This window comes from Trachurus trachurus (assembly GCF_905171665.1).
Source record: "Trachurus trachurus genome assembly, chromosome: 18".
NCBI lineage: Eukaryota > Metazoa > Chordata > Actinopteri > Carangiformes > Carangidae > Trachurus > Trachurus trachurus.
Genome location: NC_139909.1, coordinates 310390 through 322838, shown reverse-complemented (window position 1 = coordinate 322838; position 12449 = coordinate 310390). Strand labels below are relative to the sequence as shown.

At 44.9% G+C, this 12449-nt stretch overlaps 1 protein-coding gene across 2 annotated transcripts in view; it reads left to right on the top strand.

Moving 5' to 3' along the window:
• The window catches only part of ctc1 (CTS telomere maintenance complex component 1), a gene marked incomplete at its 5' end in the record, with an annotated part of 36224 nt that overhangs the window by 8223 nt on the left and 15552 nt on the right, over positions 1 to 12449 (top strand). For both annotated transcript variants that reach the window (XM_083993388.1, XM_083993389.1), the window contains 8 exons: positions 319 to 621; positions 1593 to 1715; positions 2602 to 2831; positions 4471 to 4630; positions 5030 to 5232; positions 7959 to 8125; positions 9035 to 9149; positions 11006 to 11345. In XM_083993388.1, the coding sequence (XP_083849514.1) occupies positions 319 to 621; positions 1593 to 1715; positions 2602 to 2831; positions 4471 to 4630; positions 5030 to 5232; positions 7959 to 8125; positions 9035 to 9149; positions 11006 to 11345 (1641 nt within the window). The remainder of the gene's footprint in view (positions 1 to 318; positions 622 to 1592; positions 1716 to 2601; positions 2832 to 4470; positions 4631 to 5029; positions 5233 to 7958; positions 8126 to 9034; positions 9150 to 11005; positions 11346 to 12449) is intronic.

Below are 12449 nucleotides of genomic sequence, written 5' to 3'. Positions count from 1 at the left end.
GCAACACACTCAGGAGGACTGGTGGCATAGAGAGGAGAATAGGAGAGAAATACAATTAAAAAACACTCCAAGATGTGAAAAACAGCAACCAGGAAATGTCAGGAATCTAAAAATAGTGCCAGAAGTTTGTTTACGTCCCTCGATAATTTGATTGGTTTGGATTCTGAACCAATAGAATATACTCGCCACAAAATGGTCACGCTCCACATCTTAACATTGACGTAATCTCGTCGCACGAAAAAATCACTTTGTGTCCGGTGTGAACGCAGCGTTTGTTTCAGACCCTGTGTGTGTGTGTGTGTGTGTGTGTGCGTGCAGGACGGCAGCAGGCTGTGGTGGTCCCAGTGTGTGTGTGTGGGTCAGAGTGTGTGTGTGACGGCGCTGCGTGTGTGTGTGCTGCGAGGCTGGAGAGGAAACAACGTCCTGTGTGTGACCGACCAGTCTGAGATACACACCGACTACACACCAACGACACACACACCAACACAAGACACACTGGACACACAGGACACGCCCCCAATGATTACATCAGAGCCCGACGACGACGAGGGGGCGGAGCCTGAGAGGGAGGAGGACCAATCAGGTGTGAGGATGAAACGGTCTCGAGTCATCAGCTACCAGGTGAGCTCTGATTGGCTGTTGGTTTCTACTAGAGCTCTGTAACAGAGAGTAGTGACAGCATTGGTCCAATGGCAGCGCCTCCTGGTGGAGGAATATGGGTTTTGCAAAAGAACTGACATCTCTGCATTGTTGGTGAATGAGCAGTGTGGTGTTTTCAATAATTTAAGGACATTTATAGATCACCCACGTTAATAGCATCATTGAGGATCCTTTACAGATAAACATTAACACATAGACCAGTAAAAAAAAACAACAACAACAAAAACAGTTGTCTACATGAATGTTTCAATCTACATTTTATAATAAACTAATTATAAGTATAATCTGATATGACCAAGACACCTAAAAACAAAAACACGGCCATTTTCATCAATTTACCAGCAAGTGGGCAACACACATACATTGGAGTGAATGGGTTTTCTGGGCGCTTTTGCAATACCCATATCCTGCCACTAGGGGCACAAAACCCTTAAACCCTTAAACCCCTAAACCCTTAAACCCTAAACCCTTAAACCCTTACCACGGGAGTCAATGGTGGTGTCATTACTCTCTTTTACACAGGGTTCCTACGCAAGTATGGAAAGTATGGAATTTGATTTTATACATTTCCAGGTCTGGGAAAGTATGGGAAATGGAAACTATTGTATGGAAATGATTTTATTTATCTTATCTTGGTTTGGTCTTACCTGTTTGGGTTCATTGGGTTAACGATCTCCTGGTAATTATTTGGTTGCATAATGGCATACCCATTCAGAATAATGAAAACAAGATACATTGCATGCTTCTTTAATATTATGCACATCTATTTACTTAAATATCACTAATTATTAGATTTTTTTTTACAGAGAAGTCTGGAGATTAGGGTCTGGGAAAAGTATGGGATTTGGAAATTTCAAATGTGTAGGAACCCTGTTTACAGTGCTGTAGGTACTACCTGTGTGACTCTAAGCCCCACCCCTCTCCTCCCATAGGGCACGGTGACGCAGGTGGTGAGTGAGGGGGCGGGGCTTTACGTGTTGGACAGGACGGTGGGTCTGTGTCTGGCCCATCAGCCGAGGCTACGGAGGAAACTGAGACCTGGAGACACCGTGGAGGTGAGAGGACAGAAGACAGGGGGACAGGTAGACAGGTAGACAGGTGTAAGGGATAACCGTGCGTTCACACCAAACGCCATGGACATTTACATTGACTTTGAATGGAAACTTGCGGCGTTCATCACGTCCATCGTTTGGTGTGGACGCACCGTAAGAGTTTGAGCGAGCAAACTCTACATTATCCCATTTATTACACGGTTTACGAGTGAAATAATTAATCTGAGACATCATTTTGATCAAAATACGACTTTAATTGATTTATAAATTGCATCATTTAGAGCAGTGGTTCTCTGACTTCTTTACATCAAGGACCCTAAATTGACACAAATTAGACCACGGACCCCCACTGGACAACAACAAACACCAGAAATACACAAATCTTTGTTCTGAGACTGAAGAACGTTGCTTTTTTAGACAATGTACGATGTTTAAATTAGGACTGATACAAGAGCTGTACAACTTCTCCCCAAAAAAACATTTCTAGAAAAAAGTGAAAAAAATTCTCCCAAAAACGTTTTGTAAAAAAATCTAGAAAAAGTGGTAAAATTTCTAAGAATAATAATAAAAAAAAAGAAATAATAATAATAATACGTTGAAAAAAAAATGTGGAAAGAAATTTCTCCCCCCCCAAAAAAAGGTTTAAAATTCTAGAAAAAAGTGTTAAAATTTCCAGAAAAACAATTAGAATCTGTAAGTCTGCTCACCCTCCTCTGGTCGTGTGCGTTTGTTTTCAACAAAGCTTTTGATAACCAATCAGCTGATCGATGGATCTTCATCTACGTGTTGCCGTGTGTGTGTATTTTGTGTATCTGTGTGTGTATCTGTGTGTGTTTGTGTGTGTCTGTGTCGTCAACAAGAGACTAATAAAGTTTTGTTCCTCCTGCAGCTGCACCACGTCCACTTCCTGTACCGGCCGTGCCCCGACCTTCCTCCCAGCATGCTTTGCAGCTGCCTGCGCTCCAGCCTCAGGGTGACCAGCTTCAGCAGAGTGGGGGCGTCGCCGCCCGACGCCGGTTGTCCCGGTGACGGGGCGTTGCCACGGTTACTGGTGGAGAAGAACATGAGCGTGTCCGAGTACCTGTGGACGTGTCACCTGAGCTCCCAGCTGGCACGCAGGTGACTCTACTTCCTGTTTGACTCTACTTCTTTATTTTTAGAAACTTTGTTAAAGGACAATTCCGGGTAAATTCACCTCAGGCTGTATGTTCCTAACATTTCAGGTCTAACAGAAGGAATCTGAAGGTTTTCAGTTTAATGTCTCCTGTTTTGCGGTAGTTATGGTCTGTCCCCGCGTCGCCACGGCAACGATGAATGGGAGCGGATTGAAGTTCTGCTGCTTAGGCTGTTTCCATCCCTCAAAGCCACAGACAGCGTCAGATAGAGACTCAAACATGCACCCAGAAGTTTATTTACTTCAAGCAAGTCCAGAGTTGATGTGTTCACTGCAAAAACTCTACATTTTTCCAAGAATATTTGTCTTATTTCTTGTCAAAATGTCTCATTTCTAGTCAAAACTAAACTCTCTCCACTTAAAATAAGACTCATCACCTAAACATGAACTTGTTTTTAGATCATTTTCACTTGTTTCAAATACATTTTTACTTAAAATAAGTACAAGAATCTGAAAGTAAGTTTTTTGTGCTTGTAATAAGAAAGAAAAACTTGCTCCATATCAGATTTTTCTACTTATTTCAAGTGAAAATCTGCTTGAAAGAAGTAAAAAGTGTCTACAAACAAGCTGCTTTTAATGTGATGAGTCTGATTTTAAGTAGAATGAGATTAGTTTTGACTAGAAATGAGACAAATATTCTTGGTAAGAGTTAGAGTTTTTGCAGTGTTTCTGACACAAACGGGAGCTTCCCACTGCACCTGAACACACCGAGCATCAACACAAACGGGAGCTTCCCACTGCACCTGAACACACCGAGCATCAACACAAACGGGAGCTTCCCACTGCACCTGAACACACCGAGCATCAACACAAACGGGAGCTTCCCACTGCACCCGAACACACCGAGCATCAACACAAACGGGAGCTTCCCACTGCACCTGAACACACCGAGCGTCAACTTGGATCTCGACTCCGCCAGACTTTGAATTAGATCTAGTTTTACAAACATGTCGGCTTGTTGAAGTAGATAAACTTCTGGCTGCATGTTTGAGTCGCTCCCCTTTAGTTGTCCGGATCGATCCCTAAAACTGCCTCAACACCGCGTTCAGCTCGGTCTTCTTCATCGACTGAAAGTTGAGCTGGATATTTTTTAGATTCATCCAGGTCTGAAGGCAGCTCAGAGCCCAGGTTGTCTGCCTTACAGTGTTAGCTTCATTCTTGCTCTTCTCTAAGTTGTCGAGGTCGGCTGATGTCCTATCAGCACACCTGGTCTGTGCTGATGTATCCAGGCCTCTTTCCTTCCCTTCGTCCTCCTCCGAGTCTGATGATGACCATTCATAGTTCAAATCAAATGTTATTTGTGGAAATATGTCCATCTTTACCGTGCAAAGTTTGCCACAATCTAAGACATTTAACAGCTGATGTAACATTAATAAACGGTTATTAGAACGCCCGTACAGCGGAGTGATACTGTCTGTGAAAAGTCCCAGTGCTGTTATACTGTATATCAGCACTATGGAACGTCTCTTGTCCAATCAGATTGCTCGATTGGGACCGGTCGGAACTAACTGTTGTATAATCTGAAATAAAGAGCCTATATTACAGTTACTATCATGTTTGACTCTACTTCCTGTCTGTCCTCAGCCTCGTCCCCAGCGTGTTGAGACAGCAGCAGTGTGTGTGTGTGTTGTCATGGAAACTGATGGAGTTGCTGTGGAGACGAGGAGGACGAGGAGGAGGAGGAGGACGGAGGGACATCTACTCAGAGATGCTGGACGAGCCTCACACCTGTCCCCTCACACAGGTACACACACTGGGCCTCATTCACGAACCGTTCTTACATCCTACTTACAAAGTTTTTACGAAGATTGTGGCATTCATGATTGTTTTCTTATCTAGAAATTGTTCTTAACTCAGAACAAAATCTAGGGACAGTCAGGAGTATACTTACGCACTTTTAGGTGCTGAGACTGAAACCAATTATAGTGTTTTCTTCTGTTCTGCAGTTGTATGATATTATATGATTTGAATAAGAATTTTTCTTATCTTTTATGATGTTTTTAATAATCATATATATTAATAATAATAATTGACAAATCATTGCAGTCTCTTAAAAAACATTATAAACACTCAGTGTCTCTATCTCTGTCTCTACAGTGTCTCTGTCTCTGTCTCTACAGTGTCTCTGTCTCTGTCTCTACAGTACAGTGTGGACGCTGCTGTCCCCCAGCTGCTCAGTGTCTCGGAGCTCCGTGTGTCCCTCCAGGAGGACAGCTGGTCCTCCGTGTCCCTCCGGTCTCTGCTGTCCTCTGATGGACCCAGTCTGTCCCGGTCTGAGATCAACTCGGCTCTGTCCTGGTCCTTCAGGACGCTGTCCTCTGTCCCCCAGCCTGGACAGACAGACAGGTACGTAGTGTCCTCTGTCCCCGAGCCTGGACAGACAGACAGGTACGTAGTGTCCTCTGTCCCCGAGCCTGGACAGACAGACAGGTACGTAGTGTCCTCCGCCTCCTGCTGCTGGTCTATACTGGTCTAAACTGGTCCATACTGGTCCATACTGGTCCATACTGGTCCATACTGGTCTATACTGGTCTATAGGGCTGTCACTTTTAATTCGACATTCGAACATTAGTTTGAACGTGGGGTGAAGAGTTCATATTGGAGCGGTAATGAGCTGTTCGATGTGTCGGCTGCAGCAGAGATTCTCTATGAATCTGTTCTCTCTGGCTGCAGCCCAGTGGCTGCACAGCGCCGCCGAACGGCCACCGGACACGGAAGAGCCGAGAAGAGCCGAGAAGAGCCGCGAAGAGCCGAGAAGAGTCACGAAGAGCCGCGAAGAGCCGCGAAGAGTCGAGAAGAGCCACAAAGAGCAGAGAAGAGCCGCGAAGAGCCGCAAAGAGCCGCGAAGAGCAGAGAAGAGCCGAGAAGAACCGCAAAGAGCCGCAAAGAGCCGCGAAGAGCAGAGAAGAGCCACGAAGAGTCACGAAGAGTCGAGAAGAGCCACGAAGAGCAGAGAAGAGCCGAGAAGAACCGCAAAGAGCCGCGAAGAGCAGAGAAGAGTCACGAAGAGCCGAGAAGAGTCGCGAAGAGCCGAGAAGAGCCGACAAGAGCCACGAAGAGCAGAGAAGAGCCGAGAAGAATCACGAAGAGGCGAGGAGCCGAGAAGAATCACGAAGAGCCGAGAAGAATCACGAAGAGGCGAGAAGAGTCGCGAAGAATCACGAAGACCCGAGAAGAGCCGAGAAGAATCACGAAGAGCAGAGAAGAGTCACGAAGAGCCGAGAAGAGCCGCGAAGAGTCACGAAGAGCCGAGAAGACCTGCGAAGAGTCACGAAGAGCCGAGAAGAGTCACGAAGAGCCGAGAAGAGCCGAGAAGAGTCACGAAGAGCCAAGAACAGTCACGAAGAGCCAAGAAGAGGCGAGAAGAGCCAAGAAGAGCCGAGAAGAGCCGAGAAGAGCCGAGAAGAGCCGAGAAGCGGAGCCAGTTTCCTGTCTGTGCCCATATTAACCGCTGGTGGTGTCGCGGCGTGCAGCTCCGCGGCCGGCCTAGCGCCCTGCAGCGGTCGTTTCGGTGTCTGGTCTATTTTGTGCGAGAGCCGCGAGCGATTGTGTCAAGCTGGACAGGAAGTCACACATGAAACAACAAGAGAATCCGGTCAATTTTCAAAATAAAACACCGCGACTGTGTGTGCTGCTGCTGCTGCGGCGCGGGGTGGGGGGGGGTCATTTGATATTCGTTTGAACCTAATTTTTCTAAAAACTGACTGCCCTAGTCCATAGTGGTCTATAGTGGTCTCTACTTTTTTTTTATTTTTTATTTTTTTTTATAGCATTTATTTGAATAGGGACAGTGCATATTAATGAACATTAGTATAACTAAAAGAAATACTGCTGTAAATATGCCGGATTATAGCCAGGCGGCTAATTTGCGTCCGACGTCCCTAATAAATAAATAAAATACAGCAGTACACCACAAGGAATAAAAACAAAACAATAAATACATATAGCGAAGGCTATACAATACAATACATATAGCGAAATACATAAAAGTGCACTACACAGACAAGAAAGACAAGACAATAAAAACAATGTTAGACACGGTACTAGGACAGGACAAACATTAATGTGCAAGACATAACAGTAATACAACATCCAGACAGCACATAAGTAAACAATTAATCAGTCATATCGCCCCAGGTACTGGTCCATAGTGGTCTATACCAGTCTTTACTGGTCTCTAACTGGTCCTCTAGGCTCCGCCCCCTGCTGCTGGTTGGTCTACTGGAGCTCCCCTCTACGTCTGAACACACACACACACACTCTGCTGCTGGTTTATAGTGGTCTATACTGGTCTATACTAGTCTATAGTGGTCTATACTGGTCTATAGTGGTCTATAGTGGTCTATACTGGTCTATACTAGTCTATAGTGGTCTATACTGGTCTATAGTGGTCTATACTGGTCTATACTGGTCTATAGAAGGGTCTATACTGGTCTATACTGGTCTATAGTGGTCTATAGTGGTCTATACTGGTCTATACTAGTCTATAGTGGTCTATACTGGTCTATAGTGGTCTATACTGGTCTATAGTGGTCTATACTGGTCTATACTGGTCTATAGTGGTCTATACTGGTCTATACTGGTCTATACTGGTCTATAGTGGTCTATACCAGTCTTTACTGGTCTCTAACTGGTCCTCTAGGCTCCGCCCCCTGCTGCTGGTTGGTCTACTGGAGCTCCCCTCTACGTCTGAACACACACACACACACTCTGCTGCTGGTCTATAGTGGTCTATACTGGTCTATACTGGTCTATAGTGGTCTATACTGGTCTATAGTGGTCTATACTGGTCTATACTAGTCTATACTGGTCTATACTGGTCTATACTGGTCTATAGTGGTCTATACTGGTCTATACTGGTCTATAGTGGTCTATAGTGGTCTATACTGGTCTATACTGGTCTATACTGGTCTATACTAGTCTATACTGGTCTATACTGGTCTATACTGGTCTATAGTGGTCTATACTGGTCTATACTGGTCTATAGTGGTCTATACTGGTCTATACTGGTCTATACTGGTCTATACTGGTCTATACTGGTCTCTAACTGGTCTCTCCTGGTCCTGGTCTAGGCCCCGCCCCCTGCTGCTGGTGGGTCTACTGGAGCTCCCCTCTACGTCTGAACACACACACACTCTGCAGCTCAGAGACGGGACGGGCGCCATCCCCTGTGTCGTCACGGAGACCAGCCAGGAGGAGGAGGGGGGTCAGAGGGCCGAGTCCAACACCGCCTGGATAGGTGAGAAAGAGCCACCATCTTGTCTTGTTGTGCTGTTAGTTAAAACTATAAACAGTTTTCTTGTCTGTAACAACATCTCTGTCCTGGGTGATGATCCCTCCTCTGTTGCTCACCCTGTGGTTTCTCCTCTGTTGCTCACCCTGAGCTTCCTCCTCTGTTGCTCACCCTGAGCTTTCTCCTCTGTTGCTCACCCTGAGCTTTCTCCTCTGTTGCTCACCCTGAGCTTTCTCCTGGTTTTCCCTGTTAAAAGGGTTTTCCATGGAGTTTTTCCTCAGTGGATGTGAGGGTCTAAGGACAGAGGATGTTGTTATGATGGGATGTAAAGCCCTTTGAGACAAACTGTTGGTAAAAACGGGCTATACAAATAAAATTGCCTTGCCTTGCCTTGCCTTAGTTGCACTAATCGTTTAGATAAAAATAACAAAACGCTCCAGTTTTACAGAATACCGTCAACCAGCACCCCTTTTAATGCAACAAGAGAGAAACTAGAACATTGTAGATTAATGTGGAGCAACATAACATGTTAGATACGTTGGTTTGAATGGTGGTGAAGCTAAATGCTCACAGGCACAGCTGTAGAACTGTTCTGAAATGTTTACTACGACAGTGACTGAAGACGAGGTCACATACTAATGGAAAGCAAGCTGAGATTAATTAACGTTAAGCTATGAACTGTGGGTAATTCCTTTACCGTCAGTCAGCATCAGTGCTGACTTATGGTAAAGGGTTAGTAAGGACTTGATGATCTGACAACGGAACAGCCCTCACACACTCACAGACCTCCCGTGAACGCGCCTCTAAGTCAGTGAGTCCATGAGGGGTCGGAGTGGAACTGGGCCTTCGTTTTCAGCTCTGAACTCAGGGGTCAAAGGTCACACACTGCAGGCTGAATGTGTGTGTGTGTTGCAGGTTGTCTGGTGTGTGTCCACCAGTTCACCATGGTAACGGAGAGGTTCCTCCAATCAGATTTCCCCTCGTACCAACACCTGGACCAGGACCAGTTCATCACACACACACACTACAGGTAATAACACACACACACACACACACACTAACACACACACTACAGGTAGATACACACACACTAACACACACGCACAGACAAACAAACAGCCAGTCATTTAACAGCTGTGTAGTACATGTACGGGCCAGCACCGAGAACTAACGTGCCGGGTCCGGGTGTCGCACCGCACGTAAACACACGTGAGGAAAAAGAAAAAAAAAAAAAAATTTTGATACTTTTTTTTTTTTTCTGTTAGTGGGAAACACTGATCAAGCTGTGCGTACGCACAACTCTCCGCAATATTCCATTGATAAATCACACAGGACCCAAGAATGGTGCGGACATGAACACACCTCATATTCCACCCCCAGAACGCCTCAGCACAACCATATATGGTCAGCACGTGCATAATTAAGTAGCCATGTGCGCTCTGTGGAGCGGCAACAAATAACAACAAAGACAACACCCGGAGTGATGCTTCGGCGGACCTGCCCTCACTTTTGAGGTCGGTTGTGAGAAAAATGCTGCTGTCCAGACAACTGTGTTTTTTTAAATAGCCTATACATTTTTTTGTTGTTCTTCATCACGCGATTGACCCACACTGTTTATTGTTTATTGTTTTCTTTGGATCCCCATTAGTCTGCATAATGATGCGGACTATTCTTCCTGGGGTCCACATTAAATCAAACACAACAATACAGTGTTTGTACAAAAGAGAAAAAAAAAGAAAAAATTACATGAAATCATTTATCCTAAACAAGATTATAAAAATGCATATTAAGTAGTACAATGTGAATAAGTTAACACGATCAAGAGGATGATTACATGATTATCAAATAGTTACATGATTATAGACATGACATGATCAAGAGGAGTAATATATATATATATATATATATTTTACATGATTATAAAATAGTTACATGATTATAGAAGAGTATACATATGAGATAACCTAAAGCATAAATAAATGTACAACACAGGTGTAATAACATGCTTGAATTCAACTTGACATGATTGCCTAATATAGTAGTAATCTATTGCAATATAATATTATGACGAAACACAGCTTCTCTCAGTTTCATTTTAAAACTGGACATTCCCGTGGTTGTGATCAAGTGTGAGGGGAGACTGTTCCAGTGAGCTACAGCTCTATACATAACTGACCTTTTGAGTGCTTTGGTTCTAGGTAAAGGCAAGGTGAAGTTGTTTCCTGAGGCCTGTCTAGTGCTATAACTATGTTTCACATTTGTCGGTTGAAGTTGTAAAAACAAAAAAAAAAACAAAGAAACAGGTTTATGTGAAGTATAAGTCTTTCTCAGAAACATTATAAGACTATAAGCCAGTCTCGATCGCGAACCAGCCAGTCTCTGGTTAAGCCAGTCTCCCTACGAACTGTCTGTCTGACTGGTATAAGCATTGTCACGCAGCAATATGGGACTCCACTCGCCCCCCCACCCCCCCCCCCCCTCCCCTCGCCGCCGCCTCAGCCGAAATTTTGGCCAGGAAAAACCCTGGTTACTATATCAATGGCTCTGCCGCGGTTGCCCTCTTCATGTTCATAGATCAAGTTTCTGAAAAGCAGCGTTAGAAGTGAATAACGTGGAAAACATCTTCAAAATATGATTAGATGTGGGTTATTACATGCAAATAGTTTTTGTATTTTGTGTCACATTGTGTTATTGTAGTGGCAGCCTCATTGACAAGAACATTCCAAACCAGCGCTCCATGTCACAGAGGTTTCCTACCCCGGTGACAGATAAAAAACATAAAACACATGGGTATCTTCTCACAAATCCTATGATCCTTTAATGTGTGTGTGTGTGTGTGTGTGTGTGTGTGTGTGTGTGTGTGTGTGTGTGTGTGTGTGTGTGTAGTGTGTACCTGCAGGTCTCCTCCCACCACCTCCACGTCCTCAGTCCGTCTGCTGCCATGGCAACGTACCTGAGGCAGAAGGGGGCGGGGCCGTGTGGTGATGATGTCACAGACAGGGGGGGGAGGGGGAGGGAGGGGAGCTGCGTCTCCATGGTGATCAGGGTGCAGCAGAAAGAGGGCGTGGCCTGGAGGAACACGGGGGCGGGGCCAGCAGAGGGGGCGGGGCTTGTGCTGCACTTCTCCCTACGAGCCGCCGTGATTGGTCCGGTGGTCAGCTGGAGGCGGGACCCCAGGAACCGGCCAATCAGTGACGAGGAGAGGCAGGGGGAGGAGCTACAGCAGGTGAGACACACACACACACACACACAGAGACACACACACACGTCACCAGGTGTGTGTGTGTAATAACCTGGTCACCAATCAACCAGGTTCTTGATCATTATCAATCAATATCCTTTATTTAAAGCAGAAGTAAGTGATATTTTTGTGTTAATATAAGTCTTAAATAGTTGTATCTTCCAACAGCAATCACTTCTATAGAGTGTTTGGTCTGAAACACGGGTCTGTCAGTCACTCTGCTCTGCTCTGAGCCCAGGAGAAAACTTTCCTTGTATCCTACAACCTTTATCCAATGAGGAGAGAGAACGGCATAAAGGGGCAGTCCTCTCTGTGTGTGCAGCCAAGGGATGCGCCTGAATGTGGTGACGTAGGGACGAGGACCAATAGATCCATGACGAGGTTATGGTGCGTTCAAGGCAACCCGTAACTCGTGTTTTTCCGACCTGTGAAGTGGTACCAGTTCGATCTGGTACGAGTTCACGGGTCAGAAGTTACGAGTGGCCGTTATAGTGACTTTCACAGGTAAAACAGGTCGGAGAAACACGAGTGGGTTGCCTGGAACGCTACAAAGTCGTAAGTTGTGACTTGAAGCTGTAATTTACGATTTCAAAAGCCTGCCTGGAACGCAGCATTAGCCAAAACGACCGGATCGCTTACTTCTGCTTTAACCAGGTAAAAACTCATTGAGATTTAAAACCTCTTTTCCAAGAGTGACCTGGCCAAGACGGCAGTACACACACAACAGCTCAGCTGCACATCACACAAGACTCAGATAAAATACAATCACACATTTCAGGAAAACATGATTAAACAACGCAATCACACAGTCCGATGGAGCTCAATTCTCTGTTTATTATAATTGACCTGAATTCCCCCAGAGTTACAAGATGAGTCAGTTTCTAGTAGGGCCCGACCGATATCTATTTTTTGGGGCCGATGCCGATGCCGATTATTAGGGGGGGAAAAATCCGATAACCGATTAATCGGCCGATTATTTTTTTTTTAAATAAAGTTTTAAATTTTTATTAATTTAAGTAATATATCTACATAAATTATATAATATATAAATTAGGGCTGCCAAAATTTCATTGGTCAATTGGTTGCAGG